The sequence below is a fragment of the Neodiprion virginianus genome, chromosome 2, assembly GCF_021901495.1.
Source record: "Neodiprion virginianus isolate iyNeoVirg1 chromosome 2, iyNeoVirg1.1, whole genome shotgun sequence".
Taxonomy (NCBI): Eukaryota; Metazoa; Arthropoda; class Insecta; order Hymenoptera; family Diprionidae; genus Neodiprion; species Neodiprion virginianus.
The window spans coordinates 23,520,382-23,545,129 of record NC_060878.1 but is presented as its reverse complement, the minus strand read 5'-3'; the positions used below and the strand labels follow the sequence as shown (position 1 = coordinate 23,545,129).

General features: G+C 39.7%; 1 protein-coding gene across 2 annotated transcripts in view; it reads right to left on the bottom strand.

Annotated features, from left to right (window-relative positions):
* Positions 1 to 21,252: 21,252 nt before the first annotated feature.
* Positions 21,253 to 24,748, bottom strand: part of LOC124297164 (equilibrative nucleoside transporter 4) — a 35,594-nt gene continuing 32,098 nt past the window's right edge. Inside the window, exon 10 of one of the 2 annotated variants that reach the window (XM_046747882.1) lies at positions 21,253 to 22,961. In XM_046747882.1, the coding sequence (XP_046603838.1) occupies positions 22,564 to 22,961 (398 nt within the window). In that variant the 3' untranslated portion in view covers positions 21,253 to 22,563. The remainder of the gene's footprint in view (positions 22,962 to 24,748) is intronic. The other variant, XR_006906541.1, reaches the window with a different exon arrangement.

Genomic DNA, 24,748 nt, shown 5'->3' with positions numbered 1-24,748 from the left:
AAATACTCATCGTAGAGTTCACATGACGCAGCTCGAAACCCTCCGTCTTTGCTTAGTGGTGTTCGGACATTTTCTTAGATTTTGAGACTTAATTCTAGATACAAAACGTACGTAGGATTAAAGGTATACAAGATGGATAAATGAAAAAATATTCATAATTTAAATCTTTTTTATTGAACGTAAGACTTACACAGAACATTGGATATTTGAATATTATACGTATGCAAATTCAAGTTGACCGTAGGGTCCGCCAAGATAGCGTAGATGCAACCGTATCTCCTTACTGGCTGTCGTCACCTTCTGGAACAAATCTTCATTTTCGTGGAGGGCCTTGGTCAGTCGGTTGGGCAGAAAAATCGTGAAAGAGTCATCCAAGTCCAGAACGATTTTGTCTCCAAATTTCGTTTTAACCCGACGAACGCCACTGACCCGGTATTCGAAGTATACTTCGAGGTTCGAAAGCTTTTTCAAGGGCAGAAGTGTCTCCAGGCATCTCTCCATGGGTCTGTAAGACCGCCGAGAGAGAAAGAGTTGCGTTTGAAGGAGAAATGTCAGTAGTTTGAGCGATTGGAGTCATAAATTGCTCCATGGACATGGGTGTCTGCGTATCCGAGGGTGATTGCTGGGTTATCATTGGTGGAGCAGAAGAGCGAATAATTTAAAGGTAAAATGTGGACACGGTTCAGCATGCAAGGAAGCTACAAGTGGCTCGATATCTTATCCGATTTGGTTTCGGCTTACAACAACGTCAAACACCGAACCATAAGAATGAAACCGTCGGATGTCACCGTTGCAAACGAGAGGCTGTTATTACGTCAGGCGTACGGAGGGCTTCGAGCGATACCTACCGTATCGGCAAAGTTCAAATCCGGCGACAAAGTTCGAATCAGCAAATTCAAAAATGTCTTCGAGAAAGGTTACACTCCCAATTGGACGACTGAAATATTCACGATAAGTCGAGTGGAAAATACTCATCCTGTGACGTATAAGCTCAAAGACTACCGAGATCAACCCATCGCTGGCGGTTTCTACGAACAAGAGCTCCTCAAGGTTAAGCATCCGGATATCTATCTGGTGGAGAAGGTGCTCAAGAAGCGTGGAAGAAAAATATACGTTAAATGGTTAGGTTTTGACAATACACACAACAGTTGGATAAACGAATCGGACATGTAACATTTTAATAAATGAATTTTTTTGTAAAAACGTATGTCCCTCTTTATTTTATATCCGATACACAACAAGTATGCGTCTTTTTAGACAATCGACAGACATGGTACAGTTATAAAGCTAAGGTGTAGGCTTGTAGCCCCACGGAAGCGTGTCGGTTGTATTTTGAAACACGATCCGCTTGTCGTCATTCCAGCTCAGTGCTACTTTCTGCTGTTCTACGCTGTATACCTCGTGCTTTCGACTCATGATCAAATGCTGATTTGAGGATAGATTTTCACGTTTCAACGCACAGTCCAAATAATCGTTAAAGGTTATTTTTCTTAACGCTGATCCTCTGACACCTTTGGCACGTTTAGTGTCTGTCTCATCTCCCATGACTCGGAATGCGTACAGTTTAGCTCGTAACCCTACAAATTCGAGCATGATTTTGCCGTTGTTCTCGTCTTTCATCAAACCGAGAACTTTTTTGTTCGCTAGAGGCATTCCATAAGCGTTGTCAAGAGGATAATCCGACGTGTCAAATTTATGCAAGTCCTCCTTCATATGTTCGTATATGTCGGGGACGGTAAAATTGTAAATCAAACTATCTGTATCTGTGTACATTAATTTTGCTCGGTTACCGAATTTCTGTTTGATATAATTGTAATGAAAATCGTAGATGTATGTTTTGGCTAGATCCATGATGGAGAAACCTGCGTACAATGGTTTGTTCAACTTGACTTTCATCTTACTCATTTCAACGATAATTATATCTTTGTCGAAAACGGTGCAGCTGTGAAAATTAGGCTTGGCTATGGTAGCTCTCGCACCGTACCGTCCATCCCATTTCGTGATCAATCGAACATCTCTGTACTTTCGCACGTTTTCCATAGTTTTGCCAAAAACTGCGTTGTTCATTAGCTTGTAAAAATTTTTCTCAAATTCGTTGTCAGATTTTTTTCGCAAATCGGTATTTAAATCTATATATTTTTTCAGCCACGGAGTTTGCTTGAATTTGAGAACTCTATGAATTTTGAGTAATTTTAAACCTAATTGTAAACATTGTTTCAAAACGCGGTAGTGAACAACGTAGTTTTTCTTGGAAAATAGCGTGGGTGTCAATTTTGGCTGTTTATTGGTCGAAATCGGAGGTACATAGTGCTCCGGACACAATGGTAAATCCTTATGAGTTTCGTGCAGTTCCTCAGGATATTCCAAATCAACCTCCAGTATGTAACCAAACTCCGCGTCGTCCGAGATGGTTAGAACGTCGCATTGTCCGAAGTCTGATAACCATTCGAAGGAACTGTATGGCAGAGCAAAGCTCATAGCAGCACCGTACAAATTATTAACGTCAAAGTACATGAGATAAGATTCTTCGACCTCAGGATCGAATTCCTCTCCCATATATCTATTGTTGGCCTTTGCGTATCTGTTCGAACACTGTGACACACCACCACGAATACCCTTTTCGATAAACATAACCATGTCTATGTCGGTGAGAAGCTCGAGTTCGATGCCTGTACATTTTAACATTGCATCAAACGACAGACCGGGCGCTGTGTAGTAATGTAACGGGTCCAGTTTGTACGTCGTCCAACAGCTCTGTCGAAAGTTTTGAAAAACGTCGGCCAGTAAAAACACGTCCGTCTGTAAATACAAGTCCGAATACTCTCCCAAAGTTTGAACGTTAAAAGTTTGCCAAACTTTACATGCATGTGCATAGTCGTCGTCTGATATATCCCGATCATTTAATTTTGAGTAAAATTGATGTTTGGATGGTAGCCGTGTGTCCTCGAGCTTCTCCCAACTGTCTATGTATTCGTACGGGAACACTCCTTTTCTGGTCAATAACTGAAATTTATCTGACCTATGATAAAATTTTCGTGTGATTGATTTCTGATCATCACCGAGATACGTTGCTAATTTCTCAAGACTACTGGGCATGAAGCGGTACGAATCTACGAATCTAAACTTTATATCTGTCCCCTCGACGTATTTTGTAAATGAAATGTACTTTTCTTTGTTTACGGGTAGAAGCTCAGTTGTGCCCTCGAACGATGTAGCCAGTGCTTTGATCAGGAAATGTGAATCGTAACCCGACAGATTGTGGAATATCACTGGGATGGTGTGCGAATTTTGGTAATTTAGATTACAGCTGCGGTGAGCAGCACCACGGTACTTTCCTGTGAAATGACAGTGATCCCGATGTTTCACGTCTGTGAGCGTAAACGGTTTTTCACAAATATGACAGACCGCCGACAAATCAAATTCGTTGATCTGATTGAAATTTAGTGGCTCCATCGGTACAACAGTCTTGTAGTATCCCTCTAACGAAAGTGCCAATTCCTTTAACTCGTTCACAAACCATTGGATGCAAGTTTCTCCACGATTAATTTTGAATTTTGAAAGCGAATCGTCAAACGCGCAATGCAGATAGTAAGCTATACTATACGGAAGATGCTTCTGATAAATTGTTCTATTTTCCCCAAAACTTTCATGTGTGGGTTGCAGTAAACATTCGAGATCCGCGTAAATGCAGAATGGAACGGTTTCTTTGTGCTTGAAATTTTTGAATTTCAGTATTTTTTCCTCATCTGTAGGTAGAATAACTTTAGTTTTGTTTAAATTCATGCAATCAGCTCGGTGCTTCAACAAACATCTTTCGAAATTGAAATGAGACAGACACCTATCGCACAACCACGTCTGATGTGCGCGTTTGGAAATTTGAGAACTTGTCAATCGAGACAGATTTCGAATACAAGTGAAATGAAAGATTCTATTTTTTTCATAATTTACCATATCATCGTCATCGTCATCGTCAGTGGTTTCAGTTTCTATCGCCAAAAGATGAATTACAGGTTTATCAGACTCGTTCTGACTCAGGTGAATCGGTACTATTTCACTTTTTTTCCGATCACCTTGGTCTATACCATAAACGTTAATTGATAGGTCGTTAAGCTTCTCAAATTTTGAAATGGTGTTTTTGTCTAGAGACATAGGAAACGTTATACCATCATACCGTAGCACTGAGCTGAAATGTGGATACGAAGTAATTTTATTGGGATTTTTGTTGTTGGCTGGGAACAGAGCTGCGGTGACCGACCAGAGGAAGCAATACGCGTCTCTGTTACGGATGTTGACGACAGCCTTCTTATCTTGAATATCTTTGGGTAGTGGTGTGTATGTGAAGACACCGCCTCGTAGTGGCACGTACTTGTTGGTATTCACAGTCAAATTGATTATTTCGGTCAGCGACCAGCCTGAATCCTTTTCCTGGAAATCTTCCACCTTTTTCAACAAACGCTCCGTCGCGTTTTCGATGAACCATTCGCTGATATCCGTTGTCTGGAGGATGATTTCATTTCTCGTATTAAAAAATTTGATCTCTTCCACCGTACGATCAACTTTTCTGAGTTCAAATTTACAAGCCAGGATAACGTTGGCTTTCAAGCTCCCGTCTTTCTTCAGAGCGTTTTTCAGTCTCGTCACAGCTAGTACCTTTGCGTCTTCTAGAAATCTCTCCACATCTTTATGCTTCAAATTGACGATGGATCCAGTTCGAATTCTCCTCTCGAAAGCTGATTCCAAATCTTCCCACCGTACTCGATCGCTTCTTCGTCGGCTTCGTAATCCGTCACCCACTTTCTGCAATTGTTGAAATTTGACTGTCAACGATTTCAGAATTCCGATTGTAGTCAAGATTCTTGTCTTCTCCCAGATCGTTGAGGCGTTGTTGCGTAAGATTCTATTCAAAAGCCTGATATTTTGGGTTCCGAGTCGAATCCATTTTGCAATTTCTGTCGGCGACGATTTTTCCGATAAAATCTTGAACGCCGATTCCATAATATCGATCAATCTCAAACACTTCGCGGATTCCATCTTGAGCTCTTTCCTCACGTATGCTTGACAGGTTGTGACGTAATGATCGTTTGCAGTGATGAGCGTCCTTTTTGTAGGGCAGCTGTACGGATGCGCGCGCACCTTTTGGCATTCCAAGAGCGATAGTAACCCGACACCGCAGGCTCTGTACCGCGACTAATTCTCGGAACCATTAATTTTGGAATGTCACGTGGTTGATAAGGTGGGAAAGGAATGTGAGGTGGTTGATATCAAACCGACATCCGAATAAGTGAAACACGATTCTCGGAACCATTAATTTTGGAATGTCACGTGGTTGATAAGGTGGTTAGCCAAAACAATGCGTTCGACAAGTTTCGACGGCGAGCGGCACGCGGTCAAAGGATTCCGGTGCGACGTTGGGACAAACAATTCTCGGAACTATTAATTTTGGAATGTCACGGGGCTGATAAGGTGGGAAAGGAATGTGAGGTGGTTGATGTTACACGTCAAAGGGTTTGAGTCTGGGCTGCGCGGAGCGGCTCGGTCGGTAAAGAAGGTGTTTGGACGCAGAACCGGCCTTGCCGTACTACTCAAGCTCCTGTCTTTCTTCAGAGCGTTTTTTAGTCTCGTCACAGCTAGTACCTTTGCGTCTTCTAGAAATCTCTCCACATCTTTATGCTTCAAATTGACAATGGATCCAGTTCGAATTCTCCTCTCGAAAGCTGATTCCAAATCTTCCCACCGTACTCGATCGCTTCTTCGTCGGCTTCGTAATCCGTCACCCACTTTTTGAAATTGTTGAAATTTGACTGTCAACAATTTCAGAATTCCAATTGTAGTCAAAATTCTTGTCTTCTCCCCGATCGTTGAGGCGTTGTTGCGTAAGATTTTTTTCAAAAGCCTGATATTTTGGGTCCCGAATCGAATACATTTTGCAATTTCTGCCGGCGACGATTTTTCCGATAAAATCTTGAACGCCATTTCCATAATATCGATCAATCTCAAACACTTCGCGGATTCCATCTTGAGCTTTTTCCTCACGTATACTTGACAAGTTGTGACTTAATGATCGTTTGCAGTGATGAGCGTCCTTTTTATAGGGCAGCTGTACGTATGTTTGTGTATGCGCGCGCACTTTTTGGCATTCTTAGAGCGATAGTAACTCAACACCGCAGATCCATGGCTTTGAATGTACCGCGGCTATCGGTCGACTTTGGATATCAAACCGACATCCGAGTAAGTGAAAAACAATTCTCGGAATCGTTCGACGAAAATAATACTCGGAATCGTCCGACGAGTTTCGACTCGACGGCGAGCGGCATGCGGTCAAAGGATTTTAGACAAAACAATGTGTTCGACAAGTTTCGACTTGACGGCTAGCGGCATGCGGTCAAAGGATTTCGGTGCGACGTTGAATTCCGAAAGACTCGCTCTGACCTTGAACGAATTTCAGACAAAACAATTCTCGGAACTATTAATTTTGGAATGTCATGTGGCTGATAACGTGGGAAAGGAATGTGGGGTGGTTGATGTTACACATCAGCAGTCCTACCGTGGGAAAGGAATTCGGAGTGGTTAATGTTACACATCAGCAGTCCTATGGTGGGAAAAGAATGCGGGACGGTAAAAAAGTTCTCGCCGCCCGCTGCGCCCTCTACCGTTGGCAGGCGAGCATTACAGACTTTGACCTCCGGTCGGTAAGATTGTCGGTAAGACAGCACGATTTTGACCCTCGATCGATACAACTGTCGGTAAGGTCGCACGGTTTTGACCTCAAGCCGGTACGGCAGACTGTGACGTCATCGCGGAAAAGGGTTTGCGTCTGGGGTGCGGCTCGGTCAGTAAGTGTCGGTAACAGGAATCTGCGTGTAGAACTCTCATAGCTATACTACTATCGCAGGTAGGGAATATACAAAGGGTACCATAAAATACCTCGAATCCGGAGTTGATTGGGACGGAAAGCTGCGAGAATCTGCCATTTTATTACACCTGTAGGGCTTTTTGCCCCAGTGACCCTCTTAGTCTAGTGACCATAAAAGTACAATCAATGCAACTTCTCAGAAATTGTGGAAGCGAAGAGATTAACCATTTCTATTTCATGTTTTCCATGGTGTATGACGCACAATAAGACTTAGTCACGGCCTGCGTTTGATTGCTTCTAACCCTTACGGTGGAAGCAATTTGCGAATTCGGTGCATCAGCCGGAGTCGTCAAAATGAATTGGGTTTATGGTATTGGTACGCAAATGAAAAAATTTATTCTCAATAATAATATATATTTATCGATAATAATTAGATGCAATCGCAGGCGTCTTCTGAATTAAGTATTCAACGATGCGACTTCGTGGAAAAAATTATTTTAATCAATTTATCGAGAAAGATTTCCTTTTGGTAAAATAAACCAAAGTAGAGTATAATCGTGAATCTAATAAATGTATCACCATTTCGAAATTATTTGATACGAGGCATCGGTTTCTTTTAATAATTCCGGTATTTTCTATGTTTGCATATGTATGAAATGATCTTTGTACCTGACAAATCTGATAATTTAACAAAGGGTTTTACGTATACTTATAACTTTATACGGATCCCACTAACGATTGATGAGTTAAATCATCGCTTGAAACAATTGAGAATAACTTGTAGGGCAACTTCTTATATATTGCTAAATCTTTATCCAAGAGTAGGTGGCTCTCTGACTATCAGGGATGTCTTTGAACGGCATTCAACCATCCATCTTGTACAACGTATTTGTTGACTTGGTAGTCGAGCAAGACTTCGTTTTGTAAGCAACAGTTCCCAGCTGGTGTAAATATGGATTAATAAGTTAGCTTCATGTCTCATCATTGGAATAAATACAAGTGTAATTTTATACGGGTGTTTAATTTTTCTAACTTATCTACACTGAGAAAAGAGTCCTTTTATAGTGAGTAGGATTTTTTTACTGTTAACAAATCGTATATTTGAATATGGCAAAATAAATATTTAGCTAACATAAGAAATCGTGCATTTGTATTGTAACGTGGGGTTTTAGAATCGCCCGTCACAAGGGCACAAACCTGAAGGAAACCTTTGGAAACGGCGTCCCTGGCGGGGTACTCCAACTGAACTCGATACAAAATAGGCAATAACTACTAGTAACTGATTCTTTCTTTGCAAATTCCGTATTTCGCGCTTCGGCGCAAGCTAACAAGGTACACGGACGACGACGATCCCGAGCACCGAGGGACCGATGACTACCGTTTCCAGTTCTCGATGACTTCGTCTACCGACACGACGGTCTGATAAGATTACACTGGCTACCTTGGTGTGCTTCTGAAATACCTGGGCTAGCACCCATCCGAACCTCTCGTACCACCTCGGTTGCCGGCGTAAATGGATGTAAAGTCCTCCGGACAGCCGAGGGACCAACTTGTCAAGGAGAAACCAGCCACCCGCTTTCCCGAATGCCGTAAGGATGGCATACAGGGCAGACCGTAGCCTACCATCTTCCGACTTACCGGCCAGGTGCCGTACCGACCCCTAAAGTACTACGTCCAGTTTGATAAAGCTCTCATTCTGAGGATCGACGGAGCCTTCCTATCAATAAGGACTATAATCATGTGAGTCATGGTTCACGACTTAGAGTTGCATTAAGTCGCCGTGTGACTGCACGGTCTCCGTGATGTATCGTGGGCAGCTGGTAACTGCCTACACGACGAAACCGGTGGAAGCGAACATTAAGTTACAGTAAGTCGTCGCCTTCCACTCGGTAACTTTGACCGGGAGGCATCCTCCGTACATGCCCCTATCAAAGGAATCACCAATGATAGGCAACCTGGACAGTAAAGTCAAGCAGCTGAAAAATTGTACGGGTTGGTGTCAACGACGAAATCACGGGCAGGACATTACGTATCATGTATCGGCAATCTTCGAAAATGTGTTACGTAATTATAACCAATATTCAGCACAAGAGGGATGACCCATTTATGGTGGGTCAACAAACGACTAATCGATTAGAAGAAGGACCGCGTGACGACAACGGCGAGATCGGTGATCCGGACTCCGACCTCCGTCTATTCTACGCTTGACCCGCCAGGAGACAGTTACGATTCCCAATATATACTCTTGTTTTGGTCTACCGTTTCTTTTCTTCCTTTATCGCTCTATCGTTATTTTATCTACCGTTTATTCACCACCCTCTATCGTTGTACTGCCGTTAGCTTCATCCTTTCCTTTAAATTACCTTCCGGCCTTCTCGTTTTCTTTTGCTATTTTTAAGTTTCTTTTAAAATAAATTAAATCTGTGCCTGAAGTCACCTATCAAGGTAAGGCTTCTGCCTTTGTATTATATCATTACGAAGTTGCTCATAATTTCTATTTTCTTTCTTATTGTATTCATCTTTTCTTGGTTGCATCGTGTGATGCCGATTTTGTGTGAATCATGGTCCACGGCTTTGAGTCGCGTTAAGCCGCCGTGTGACTGCATGGTTTCAGTAATTAATAAATTCCGTGTCTGAGTGACCTCGTTACTACCGAATGATTATTCTTTCGCATTTGTGAACGTCTTTGCTTATTAGTAAATCTCTATTAATCTGCTTCTGTAATTTCTACCGTATCTGGAGCCATATTGGCTTCATCTTTCTTTTCTTAATTTTCTGTGATAGTAGTGCTTATTATATTTTATTTCTTGTATTACTTATCCTATTTTATTTATATTGTGCTTATTGTATCGTAAATCGAGTTCCTTGGAGTATAACCGAGCGTCGAATTAGTCGCTAAATACTACTGAACCTTTCCTGTTGCTATTGACAACCTTATATTATTTTCTTTGTATCTTTCCGCAATACCGTATTTCTGTGTTAATTTAAGTTTTGCGTATTATCCCTGATTTTATTGTACTCAGGTGTATTTAGTGTATTTCTTTATTTAGCAAACTCTCTTAATTTCTCACTCTCTCATAATTTTGTATTCTCTCGTAATCTTGTATTCTCTCGAAGTTATATTTTGAGATTTCATTGCATAATTCCTGGAATTCCTAAATATTATAAATTATTGATTCTATCGTTTATCAATAACTCTCTCCTAAATTATCCCTCGTACTTTACCGTTGACTCTAGTCTATCGTCTACGCCAACGATTTTTGTAAATTATTAATGAATGTCAATCTTTCATACTGGTTAGAATCTATAGTAAGTTTGTCTTATTCTTCCGTTATTATCTCCCGAGCTATCGCCATTTTGTTTTCTATCGATTGCCATAAAGTTCTCACTCTCGTTTGTAATTAACAGAATAATAATTCGCGTAGCGTAATTCTTTGCAATTTGGGTAAGATCACGTCGCCCCGCGACGTGTAGTTTTAAGTAAATTCTTGCATTATATCACTTCTCCTGACTTACGCTCATTATTCGCTGTGCCCTATCGTCTCTCGTTTCAAAGCTACCGTTTAATTCTATTCTATCGAAAGTTCTGTGAACGACTAGTGCCAGTTTTATTAACTACCGCTATCGTTGCCATTTAATTTGACTGTCTTAAACCTGTAACCTACTCGACAATATATGACTGATTGACCTGTTCAGTTTCCCTGACTTGAGTTCATTCTTTATTTCTCAACTTTCTTTAATTCTTTAATTAGCGTTAGCTGCCTTGAATACCGCCGTCAGCCGTACAACGGGTTCTCTAGTTAATTTCCGTATTGTTTCGTCTTGTTTTTTTTTATTGATTCGTATTATTGTTTGACCCAACGTGATTGATTGTGTTACAGTTTACTGTTCAGAGTAAGTGGAGGATCGCGCCAAAGTGTCAACGGCAAGTCCTCATCTGTGGCTAATAGAATGTAGCGTTACAAGGTGCTACGGTAAGGTTAAGCCAGCACCACGACACCGACAACTAGGGAAGAGGAAAGAATTTCGAAACAACGATCACGCAACGATTTCAGGCTCATTTTAGGCTCAACATGTGGAGTGGTCCCAAATTTCTGGCTTTTGAAACAACCGAAAAAATCTGTGGTAGTGCTGGGTTAACGTTAACCTAGCACCACCGCACCTAAAATTAGGACAGAGGAAACAATCCCTAGAAAATGAGTACGCAGGAATTTGCGTGAAACGTGAAATGTTACCGTGAGGAATGTTCATGATTAAAAATACTTTTTAAAATACCGCACTAGTGCCGGCGTTGAGCCAGCTGACATTAGGCCAGCATTACCATACCAAAAACTAGGGAAAGAGGCGGAGTTTCGAAAACGTGATTATGTGAGAATTTTAGGCTCATTTCGGGCTGATTATATACGACAGTCGCGAATTTTGCGCTTTCGAAAAATACGAAAAAAGCGCGAATCGGTACTAGATTGACGTCAAGTCAGTACCACCATGCTGTAAAAAAACAACGGGGAAGAATTTCGAAAAAGTGATTATGTGAGAATTTTAGACTCATTTCAGGCATGACAACTATGTTTGTGTGGTAGTGCTGGCTTAACGTTACCGTAGCACCTATAGGTACTATTTATTTTCGTTTTTTCTCAGAATTACGAAATTTGGGACGAGTGCGTATGAAGATCCGGAAATGAGCCTAAAATTCCTACGTCATCGTTTTGTTACGTTCGGCGTATCACCTCTCTCTATTTTCCTACTCTGTCCTGTCCTCTTATCTCTACCTAGCCTCATGTTACTCACTATCGCCCTTACTCATGAAATTCCATTCCCTTCCTTCAACATCCTCACACCTTTTCTGCACCCGTACGTTTCGTTTCTGGAAACACTCTTACTCTAACTCTCGACAACGTCACATCTAGACCTCTTATATGTCTTTCGCACAGCCCACTTCATTCCTACCGCTATCTCAACTTCTACGCAATGAACATACAATCGATATATCAAACACACTTAAGTTTATTCAACACTTATCCCAACTTCCGGTTGTCCTAGTACGTAAAAGAGAAACCGAACCTGTTTCTTCCTACCGCTCGGGAGTAAACCCCCTTCACGGACGTAGCAGTTTTTTATGAAATTGTTTTCCCTTCATGAGTTTTCGGTGTGGTGGTGCTGGCTACTACTACTACTACTACTCCTGATCCTACTCCTACTCCTACTCCTACTCCTGATCCTACTCCTACTCCTACTTCTGATCCCACTACTCCTAATTCTACCCCTACTTCTACTCCTACTTCGACTATTATTCCCACTCCTACTCCTACTCCTACTCCTACTTCTTCTTCTACTCCTACTCCTACTTCTTTTGTTCCTATTCCAACTCCTACTCCTACTACTACTCCCACTTCTACTCCTGTTTCTACACCTACTCCTACTCCTGATCCTACTCCCACTCCTACTCCCACTCCTACTCCTACTCCTACTCTCACTCCTACTCCTACTACCGCCGACAACCCTTCACAACTCTACACCACCTCTTACCACCTCCAGCCACCTCCGGCCTCCTCGTCAACCTGGTACTCCTCCTCGTCTTTGTCTTTCTCCTCCTCGTCCCTTTCCGCAGCCACTTCGATCAGCCGCAACCACCTCTAATCACCACCGACCACCTCCAACCACCGACAACCAGCTCCAACGACCACCGCTAACAACCTCGATTTATACCTCGAATACTAATAAATATTTTTAGTAATTAAACAAATCAAAAATATTGTACGAGAATTAATTCAATTTTTTTATTGACACATTTTACCAAAAAGATCATGAGAAAATACTATAAAATGTGCTACGGAGCGCTTGTCCTGGAAGTCGAGTTTCATTAGGTATCGGACCTGAAGCATAGAAACTATGGAGCGCTTGTCCTGGAAGTCAAGTTTCACCAGGTAGTGGACCTGGAGCGCAGGAACCATGGAACGCTGGTCCTGGAAGTCGAGTTTCACCAGGTAGCGGACCTGAAGCATAGAAACTACGGAGCACTTGTCCCTGAAGTCAAGTTTCACCAGGTGGAGGGCCTGGACAGCCAGAACTACGGAGCGCTCGTCCTAGAAGTTGAGTTTCACCATGAAGCGGACCTGGAGCGCAGAAACCACACAGCGCTTGGTCAAAAGTCACCAGGTCAAGAACCTGGACAGCCAGAAATACGGAGCGCTCGTTCTGGAAATCGAGTTTCACGAGCTGGCGGACCTGGAGCATGGAAACTACGGAGCGCTTGTCCTGGCACTCGAGTTGCACCAGGAAGCGAACCCGGAGTGCAGAAACCACGGAGGTAGAGAACCCGATATTCGAAATCTGCGGAGCGCGATTCTCATACGTCCTCTCTACTGCGCAGTTGTTTCCAGACTGAGGAATTCGGGTAGCTGATTTTCGTCTATATAGATCGATGACGTCGCGAGACAAAAAATTTTAGGTGACGTCACTTTCTGAACATCCGAAGATCCGAACATCTAAACTTTGGTTTGGAACTTTAATACTAATTTACAATAATTTAAGACTTGGGCTTATCATTGGGAAGACTGTGTTACTCGGAAGGTGAATGCAGCCAGCATCATGTCGAAATCAGCAACTCTCTGATGTTCCTCATTAAGTTCTCAACTCTACCGTTGGAACATCTCAGGGGGTGCAAGCGCACGACGATGTTCGGTTGTCACACCAAAGCCCATTAAGGCAACTGTCTTTATATTCTTCAGTCAACGAGCATCTATTCAATAATCATCTGGTTTGAACGTGGCGCGCAAATGGCTTCTATCAATATGATTCCCATTCTGATTGCCCTTCCAAAATACCACTTTGCGCTCCGTCCATAACTCCGTGGACAGGTGCAAATTGCTGAATCAAATGTATGCTCATCAACCATCGAGGCACAATCACGAGCATAATTAAGTTGGACCGAGTTATCATTTTTTTGACAACGATACGAGTTCGAATCAGCTGATCCTCTAACCTCCGGTGCGGAACAAGAGGATGTTGTTTTTCTCAGTTTTCTCGGAATCTATGAGGGAGCAAATAACAAAACTGGTCGATAGATGTCAAGTAATCACGGAGCATTAGGAGCAATATTGCGCTGTGCCAAATTATAAGTTTTTTTTAATGGATACATGAGTTCAAATTGCTGTTATTCGACCCTTCGTCACGCAACAAGTGGGCGTCGTGTTTCTCAGTTTTCTTGGAATATGTGATGGAGCAAATAACAAAACTGGTATATAATTTCCTAGTTATCGGGTAGTAATTAGAAACAAATGTCACTTGGACGAATTGACATTTTTTGTTCCAAATGCTATTTTGAATCCGTCACGTATAACCTACAAATCAGATGCTGTGTTGTTTTTCCAGTTTCATCGAAAATTATGAGGGATCAAATTACGAGATTTGCCGAGCAATTAACAGCGATTGAGGAGCAATTAGGAGCAGTTATCAGATTATTCATTACATTCGTCTAAGAGATCTATCAAAACAAATTCGACTATACTTCGCCATGCGAAAACCCCTTTTCGGTTGTTTCTGATTCATTCGAAAACTATGCAGAACCAATACATTAAAGTAATAGAGCCATAAGGAGCAATACAAAGCTAATCCTATTCCGATGGAATATCGGACGTTTCGTCATCAACATTTGTTTAAATTTGGCGTTATTTTACAGGCAACGTTACCGACTGACGGTATGTGCGCTGTTTTTTTGAATTTTCTTGAAAGCCGCGCTGGAACAAATAACAAAAATCACGGAGCAATTAAGAGTAATTAAGGTGTAATTATACGGTACTTGAAATTTCTTGGAAATTCCACGATTTTCGAAAATTCACGAAACACCTGGCCAATGCCGGATATGCATTTTTGCTTTCTTCGACTTTTTCGATACCCGCGTGAGAGCAAATAATAAAAAAATAGACGGCAATTTATAGCAATTCAGGAGAAATTTCTTGAGAAATTCGAAGATCGCAAGCCAACTTTTTCAATTTGAATGATTACATGCGTTATTCGACTCTTTTGTCGGTAACATACCGGTTGCATGTGGGACATGCCCCAATTTTGTCACTTTTGTCGATAACATACTGGCGGCATGTGGGAAACTCCTGGAGTCCGCTGCTGTGGTAAGGTAGATTTGACTCGAAAGCCACCATATGTGCCAACGAAGATGGAATTCCATACAATTGTACAGCTTATGGACTGCTTGAAGCAAGGCTTTCCGCGACTCGTCAATCTGTAGGGTGGCTCTACCGATGGCCGACACACATCGTCACTGTACCAACGACTGTACTCATTAGCATCGCATTAGTATAGAGTTCTCTATGTGAACCACACAAGCAAAGGTACCACTAGCGACACCTAGATGTGGGCTGATAACTCATAGAACATTCCAACTTTTCATGCCTCAAATAGCCTGCAGGTCGAACGCTTCTATGAGACTCCATCTTCATTGTTATAAGTACGATGCATGATTCCCTGTAAGGTTCGAATAATTTCTGGATATTTTGAAAACATTACAAATAAACGGGACAAATACTTACGAACTTCACCGTTATGTATGATATTGTATTATGTTCAACTAAATTATTTAGTCCCTCACTTTTTATTGAGTATTTATTGACTGCTAATAACTCACAAGGTTCAGTATATTTACTTGCAGTAAGTGTTGACTGGACATGTATAAAGTATAAAAAAAAAAAATTGCCAGGTTTGAGTTATTTTTCGTAATTTTTTGCCGAAGTCAAGCGGGCACGGGAGTAATTCTCGTATTCTGCGATACTGACCCGTCTTGTGAGACTCCGATGTAGGAGAGTCCGCATAGTACGATGCTTTTGATCGTAGGATTGAAAGTTGAAAATACCAAATAATTGATCAACTTTCAATAAGATTAGTATGCAAGTACAAAAGATCATGGTCGTTGTTAATTTGCAGTCAATAATTGTATCAATAAAATGGATACGAGAAATTGAATGTCTACTTGTGTATTTGGCAAACAATCAATGCACAATGGCATGTATTTTGCACATTGTGCATACGTTTTGAATATTGGAAAGATGTTCAATGCTGCGTGAGTTAAGTATTTCGAAACAATTTAGAAATGACCGTTTCTTGTCTTACTGCACCGATAAAATAGTATAGTGACTTTGACATCTTATCGTGAAATTGTGATAATTTATTTCATTTAATAACATCTTACACTTTCACTTTCGTTACTATACACAATTCTTATATATTTTGGAGTCTGATCTGCACGTAATTTTCCACGTATAGAAAATATTCTCACAATATAAATCTGGGATGGTCTATTAAATAAATATGACAATCGAACACGTAAGAGTAGAAGCCAATACAAACATCTAGAATAGTCTGAAAGTTCGTAGCAGGTTGTAGAAGCTTCTCAACAGCGGTCGCCACTATCGACGCACGCCATCTCCAAAATAAAGACCTATTACTTGAAATGATGAGGAATAATAAGAATAGACTAAAATCATTTGAGCCACAGACAAGGCAATATCAAATTTTACCAACTTCCAAACAATTAATTAAGCTATAGAAATGGTATATTATTGATTAAGTTTCATTAATTTATGTGTCATGAGCGATTTGAAACCCCAAGAATTACGATTTTCCTTCATTAAAATTAAAAACTTAGGTTATCTGGTGATAAGATGGCGCCGACAACCAGGCTCTGACGTCATGAAAACATTTTCCAATACTCATCATATAATTTTATTACTGGATTATTAATTGTGGTTATACGTTAATTGTTACTAACGTATCTGAGCATGCGTCTGTAATGTTAGCAGAACCATGTTGGAAAAATCGATCATTACAGATACCATCATTAGGTGCTCTTTAGGTACTAATTAGGTGCCCTCTTCAAAAATTAGGTGCTCGATTCCATTACCCATAAAAAAAAATTTTCACTCTGAGCTGCTGACGCAATGTCATGCTGGCAGCGCATAGTCTAAGAACGCGGAATATTGGTTATCGAAAAAATGGTTCTTTTTTTGTTAATTACTAAAGATTGAAAATCAAAAATTGTCACCGCTGATATTTAAAAGCTCTTAAACCACGCAATAAGCACCTAAAGAACACCTAATTCCTGAGTCAACCAATTTTTTTTTACTGCCATTATTTGATGATATTTCGAAGTGGCAATACATTTTTTAAGATAATGAATTCGAGCACTTAATTTTTGAATATGGCACCTAAAGAGCACCTAATTCCTGCGTAAAGCAATTTTTTCCATAGCCAATATTCCGCGTTTTTAGACTATGCACTGCTAGCATGACATTGTGTCAGCAGCTTAAAGTGAAAATTCTTTTTTATCGGTAACGGAATCGAGCACCTAATTTTTGAATAGGACACCTAATTAGCACCTCAAGATCAACTAATCATGGTATCCGTAATGATCGATTTTTCCAACATGGTTCTGCTAATATTACAAACGTGGTTTGAATTTTTCCAAGATCTTGGAACAGTGTCTTTAAAACATATGAAAAATTGATTTGTAAATCAGGGACACCGTTACATCGGTCTATTGTATTTTTCAAAATCAATTCGTAACATTTTGTGCACACAGTATGGCACGAAAAAAACGGAATTTTGATCTAACGTCCATAGTGACTAATTTGTTAATTACTAGCCTGTGCTTGTACAAATTTTTCATAGCTCTATATCTCAGTGAATTTTCGATTGTAAGATAAATCCTTCAGTATGACTACCCTATTTACATTATCACATCATATGTGGCGCGGCCTTTAATGAATGAAAATTTATATCTATTTGAGATTTGATACATAGAATACTGATATTTCAAATCTGTCTTGCCGATTCTTAGGATTTGCACATCGCAAAAATTACAGATATGTAGTTAGTGAAAGTTTTTGATTATGCTTCCTAGTGCCGTGTTTTATTGTTGTCCATTTTCGAATAACTTTGCGAAACACAACTCAGGTTGTGACAGTTAATATTATGAAAGGTACAGTTTCCTGATGTATGCAAAATGCATGTCCGAGGAAACTGTTATGCAATCAATTGAGTGAAAAAAAAAATGAAACCAAAGAAACGATGATTATAATAGTTAAATGAGCAGATTATTAATATTGGTAAAATTTTTCAACTATCCGTATAAGCGTCATATTTTCAACAATATCGGCGAAACAAGATGCTTTTCAATTAGTAGTTTCTAAAATATACAAATTGTGAGTACCTACCTATCAGCGTCACGTACTTTCATTATTATTCTTACTTTTTATACGTGCGCTATATCAACATTATTACACAAGAATCAGCCCTGCATTTGACATTAAACATTTCCGTTATTAGATACATAATATTTATACAATGTTTAACGCGCTGAGGATATTGCTATAGTACAATAATTATACGGTGATAGAAATTTAATGCACCATTTCACAGTTCACATAAAATATATTTTCATAGTTAATAATTAAGAAATCAAAAGCCAGGTCTACGTCAGTTTCATTTCGAGGATCTCACGGTTTTTGGATTTCGCAAGAATACATATATCCAATCATATAATAATTGTAATTGTAAGCCAAACGGTACAAAACGAAAATTTCCAATTTCAACAGAAATGATAATACACAGTGTATTTCCGACTATACGTCATGGTATGTTCGGTTGCCAGTTCTTGCATATTATATTTATACTTGGTTACCCGGTTGAGCAAGTTCGTTACCACGGGAAATACAATTCTCAACTGCCCCAACGGTGATGTAGACAGCAAAAGCCAATCATTAACAGCACTCTCAACGTTTTGTATTAAGTGATATCAAAACACGCATTCAGTGTTATGAAAATATTGTAGCGATACTGAAGACGTAGATAAGCTTAGCTTCGATTGGGATGCATAGAAATGTTGGCACAATATTCTCAAATCTTCAGCGAATGATTACTTCAATAGTGCACATTGATTTCCATCTATTACGTACAGTCTTCATTTACAGAAAATCGGACATAATGCGCGATGTATGCGTGAAAATTCCCTGTATATGCAATAACTACAAATCATCCCTTCGGTTACACACTTTAGTAAAATTATGAATCGACCCCACTTAATTTTCAATTTCATGTATCCCGAAAACTATGCATTTTTTGGAAATGTTTGGAGATATTTATGAAACTAAGGAACACGATATTATTAGCTTGCGCGAAGAATTGGAGCTGCGCTTAGTTCGAAAACAACATCTTTATTCCCGACTCAACCATAATGTTAACTTTTTTAACCTGAGCAGCGGGATGAAAGTAGCACATTATTCCCTCTTAAAGCATTTGCCGGAAATATGATCTCGTATTTTCCGCAAATTGACGTAACATCTTAGCTCTCAGTATGTGGCATTGGGTGGGACTAATTTCGTGAATGCGACGGAAATGTGTAACAGGAAGTAGGGAAATGCGCGCGCTATTCGATTTACTCAATTTACTACCTGATTCTTCGGTGTGGCCTACAGGTGGCGTGTGTGCTGCAGCGTGTTAGCGAGCACGGCGAACACAAACATTTTCATTACGTGTGAGAGGAGAAAGAGAAAGAAAAAGAGAGAGAGAGAGAGAGAGAGAGAGAATTGATTTTGATTATTTAATTAAGCCCTAGCAAAGCTTTGGGGCTAGATGTAAAATAAACAATGAAGTACATTAATAGTGCACACAGTAAGAATAACATATGGATAAGCATGAGAAACATAATTAAAAAGAATTAGCAAAATGAAATACGCAGCGCTAAGACTTAACTATTGTAATGTCATACATGCAGAGTACGCTAAAGTAAATGAAAGATAATCGTAAAACAGTTTGTAAAGAAAAATATATAGATACATAGTCGTGAAATAATAATGCTCTCTTTTAGATGATATAAGCAAGAGTAGAAACAACAACAACCAAATATACAAGTTTGAATTTAATTTTAGATGAATAGAAAAAACAAAAACAACCAATTCACGTGGATGGGTGGATCAATTCTCAGATCAGTAATAAATAGTAATACGAGAAGTAAAAATAAAGCTGTAGTCAAAAAGAAATATAAGTAAAAACAGTGTACATAATAAATTATACAAGTTTATCGATATCAGCGTCAGTGAGAATTTCGATCCGCGCATATCCATCATCTCTGCGAGCAAAGATACGCCCAGACCGAGATCAAAATACTTGCATCCACCAATTTTACATTTAGCTTTCGCTTTACGTAGTAAGTTATACTTCGTCGATGATAACTCGTTTACAAGAATCTTTCCATACTCATTTTCATTTTCAAATACTTCGCCGACCGCAAGGTTTAATTTGGCGCGCTTTATCTCACTGATGCGATCACGTACCCTCGGCGATTTAAGAATAACAATGAGAGAATTAGAAGTTATTGGCAATTGAATTTGTGATTCATTATCAACAGAGGTTGGCTTACGAGCAACTTTACGGATCTCAACAATTTCTCCCATTAGATCGGGTATCCCTAGAGAAGAGAAAATTTTTCCCACTATTTCATTCGGTGTATCATCAATTGAGACGGGAATACCAGATAGGGTTATGCCAGCTTCTGTTGATTTTGACACTGACGGTCCGGACAAGCGAAGTTCTTTTATCTGACGAGAAATTTCGACGTAACATTGGTCTAGACGATGAATATTTTTTTGATTTACATTGACTAAATTCGCAATCTCGATTAGCTTATTCGCCGACATTTTCACTGAGTTGCTCAAGTCTGTAATTACCGACATGAACTTGGCGTTATTCTTGTCAAGTAAATCGAATATTGTTCTGAGAAGAGTCTTGCTACAAGATGCCGATATCTCTGACGGAGTTTCGATGGAATTCATATCGCTGATCTATTGTATGAATTTAGCACGTTCGACAGCGCGGAAGGAGTTGACAGCGCGGCTCAGTAGAGCCATGGAACAGTCGGTATAGCAGATAACTATTAGTAGTAATTACCAAGCAGCTCAGGCAGAATGATCGAACAGTGAGTAGTAGATCACGACGCAATCATTGGAGAAGCAGAAACAAGACAGCAGGCACGATCTCCAATCGCATCCAAGCTTTGACGCATGCGCATTGGCCAGTATCAGAGAGAGAGACAGCAATTGTTGACGATGCCGTAGAAGAAGTAGGGTTAGGATTCCAAATGCTTTTCACCTCACTTATCCCAAAAACAGCTCACCGAGGAAAGAATTCTATGTATGGAGGTGAATAGCAATTTTGTGCGTGCTATGTTCTGCAAAAAAGAACGCCCGTGGGCAAGAGACAGCAGAGATATGTCAAGAAAACAGCGGAACGAAAAACAAGATAACAGAATGTACTCACAGAGAAAGAGAGAGAGAGAGAGAGAGAGAGAGTGAGAGAGAGAGATTGACTGATAACTGACTGACAAAAAAAATTTACTAAGCCAAAGCTGACATCTGCCAAATGGCTAGAACCATGTATGTATGTACAGCAGAACCGAAAAATGAAACATAAGAAATACAGAGGAAACATAAAGAAAAAAAAAATTAAATTAGTGTAAAACAATACAATAAGATACTAAGATAAACACATGGAGTTACAGCACTCAGATAACTCAAAATAAATATAAAAATAATAGTATAAAACAACATAGAGCAAAGCCAGCTCATTCTCATTTCCCACACATAGGTTTAGAGACGCACACCAAAATGTAAAATAATAATGTTACAGAACTGTCTTACGCATACTCTTCATATTAAACAGTGGACAGGTGTCTGAAAGATAAAAATAGGATAAAAGTTATAAGAGTGAAATAGTAAGACAGTAAAGTAAACACGGTGAATGCAAGCAGGTATCTCAGAAATAAATATGAAAATAATAAGAAATTAATAATATAAACAAAAAAAGCCGGCTCACTCTCGTTCCCACATATACATATCGAGAAGCATATCAAATATAAATAATATTGCAAACAAAACTACCTCACATGCAATCTCCATACAATACAATGGATAGGTGTCCTAAAAATAAAAATAGGATAAGATAGGTACTAGAGTAAAATATCAGAAGTTTCGTATAAATATAAAGATAGTAAATGGTAAATAGTAAAAAAAAAAAATAGTAAAGAGAGGTAGAGAGAGAGAGAGAAAGAGACGAATAAAGAGAAAGAAGACACGGCTATCAACTGTTAGTTCTGCTAACCTTAACTTGATCAGCACGACGCAGGTTAGATGTTGTACATCATTAGCGACTACTGTAAGACTTGCTCAATTTTTGTGGTTTTCTCTCTCTCTTTTCCATTTCGAACTACATCTTTCCGTATTATCATTGATTATCATGTCAATTGTTGATGCTACTAATATACACTAAATGCCGCACAATTATTTTCAGCGTATTTCTAAGATTTTCTAAAATTTTATTTTATATTTAGAACATATATTTTTTAGGAGGTGGAGCCCGCCCCCCCCCCCCCCCCCCCACCCTGCTCCCACACCTTCACTCCCGCCGTCGTACATCCATGCATTACTTGTAAACGTGGTTTGAATTTTCTCTTCCTTTCTTTTCAAGTTAATAATGTGACCAGAGTTGAGTCGGAAATAACGTCCTATATGCAAAATAGGAATCAAAGGAAATTATTCTCTTGTTACATAATATACTATTAATTCAAAAATTTCTGGGTCGTGGAAATCTAGTATGAAAACGGAGAGTCAAATGAGGCAATATATGTATGTTAGCTGCCGCAGGTTACTTTAATGTGGTAAAATTGCGTTGCTCGCCGCGGTTGCATTAGCCAAAAATTTTGGTAGTGCAGTTGTCATAGCGTTGAGTGTACTGGTGTTGGAAAACGTTGTTGTGTCGTTGGAAAATACCGTGGTTGCTATGGCAGCGGTGACTGCGGTCGTGATAGTTTTCAATGCAGGAATTCTCGTCAGTCTATCTACCATTGGAAGGCCAGTAGTGATTGTCGCCATTGTAGTTGTTTGCATGAGGATTGATGATGTAGAGTTGACTGTAGCTGATATGATCTTCCGGACTTTTGGACATATGTCTTTCGTTTGGAGCGGGGGTCCCAGGCAAGCATCAAGCATGTACGCCAGTAGAGATCCAACGGTCAGTCCCGTCGTGTAAGAGAGTGTCATGATGTTGCCTGTAATAGATAAGGTATACTTAAGCGGCCGTAAAATTAATGTTATTGCCATAATTTATCACTTAATATCAAACTCGAAATTGTATTGGTGCTGGACAAAGAGTTGAATTATTGGGACTGTCACTTAGCAATGCGTCATCTAGTGGGAACAAAATGAAACTAATGCAGCCAGATTGACGATTAACCGTTGACTGTCTTTTTCGCCTGTGGATAGTAAAAAAGGTATATTATTGATAATATTTAATTAATTTATCTCTTATAAGTCATTTGAAATCTCAGGAATTACAATTTGCCTTCATGAAAACTGAAAACTTAGGTTATGTGGCGATGAAATGGCACCGATAATCAGGTTCAGACGCAATGAAGACATTTTCTAATACTCATCAGCTGGTGTGTAGAACAGATTTCAAGATTACATAATTCATAAAAATTTCACATGATTACACAAGATTAATAAGGATTTCGAAAAATTTACTGATTGATGTACATCAGATTTCGAGGGGATCAACCCCTCAATCGAATTGAATACTTTGATCTGTAGAACCTCTCCACATTATTGAACTGTCCGCTCTTTGGACAACCCAAAAAAATATAGGAAGTTATCATAATCAACCGAAAAATGAAAAGTTGAGTTTTAACTAAATCTCGACCTTTTAAGCTCTGGAGAATCACCTCTTACCATTTTCGGACGACTGCCTGTGTGTGTGTACGTGCGTGCCCGTATGTGTAATGAATTTTGGTTTGGCAATATCTGGGAAATGAATGAATGGATCTAGATGATTTTGGTCTCGGGGCTTCTCTTAACTGAAAAGTGATTATATTTTGAATATGATCAGTCTGATAGTTTGTGAGTTATTTGATGAACAACATTAAAAATAATGTGTACTCTGTCCGGCGAGAGATCAACACAATTACGAAGCCAAACGCGTCCATTTCGGTCAGATTCCGTTTAATACGCTGCTCACTTTACCCAGTTCAGGTTACCGAACGGGTCTCGCAGCTCGCCATACCCGGCTACCGCCGACAAGGGTACCCAGATACTCAAACCTTATGGTTGATTTCAAACCTTCGAGTGTCAGTCGTTACAAAATAGCGAGCGAATCCGGACTTGTGAAATTTCAAGTAAGATATAATGAGACCGTGATATTCATATTATTTGATCCATTAGTCCTGTTACAGAGCGTGGAATTTTCAATGTGCGAAATTGAAGGTACGATACTAATTATGAGTATCAAGCTCCGCTATCCCCACCTGACCTTTGCTCCACCTGGAGGCTTATTACGGTTTTCGGATTGGGTGGAAATGACGAAAGTGCGTATCTCTTCGCGCGAGCTGACTCGATACAAAATTGGATGTGAGAAGGTGAGATTGAAGTAAGTTAACGTGTTTGAGGACAGTCGTGGCGCTAGTGTAGCAACAGACGCAAATTGCACAGTAACGGTTAACCTAACAAGCCACAAGCAAGTCACAAATATTGAACATTTGTCAAAAGAAATAAAATGAATAATTCAATGGTCGTATTTTTCATGCCAAATCGAAATAATAGATGATAAAAAATTCAACGAAGATTGCGGGATGCCTCAAATCCATTTATGAGCCCCGAAAATGAATTTCGAAGTCTTTACAGGCGAACAATTCTAAATACTTCTAGGTTTATAGATATATTTCTTTGATGTTAATATTCACAATAAAAATAAAAAATAATGAATAACCAAACAGTGAAAGTGTATGTACATTCCAAGCCATTCCAAACTGTAATGGCGTGAGATCACTATTCGGAGGTGTCC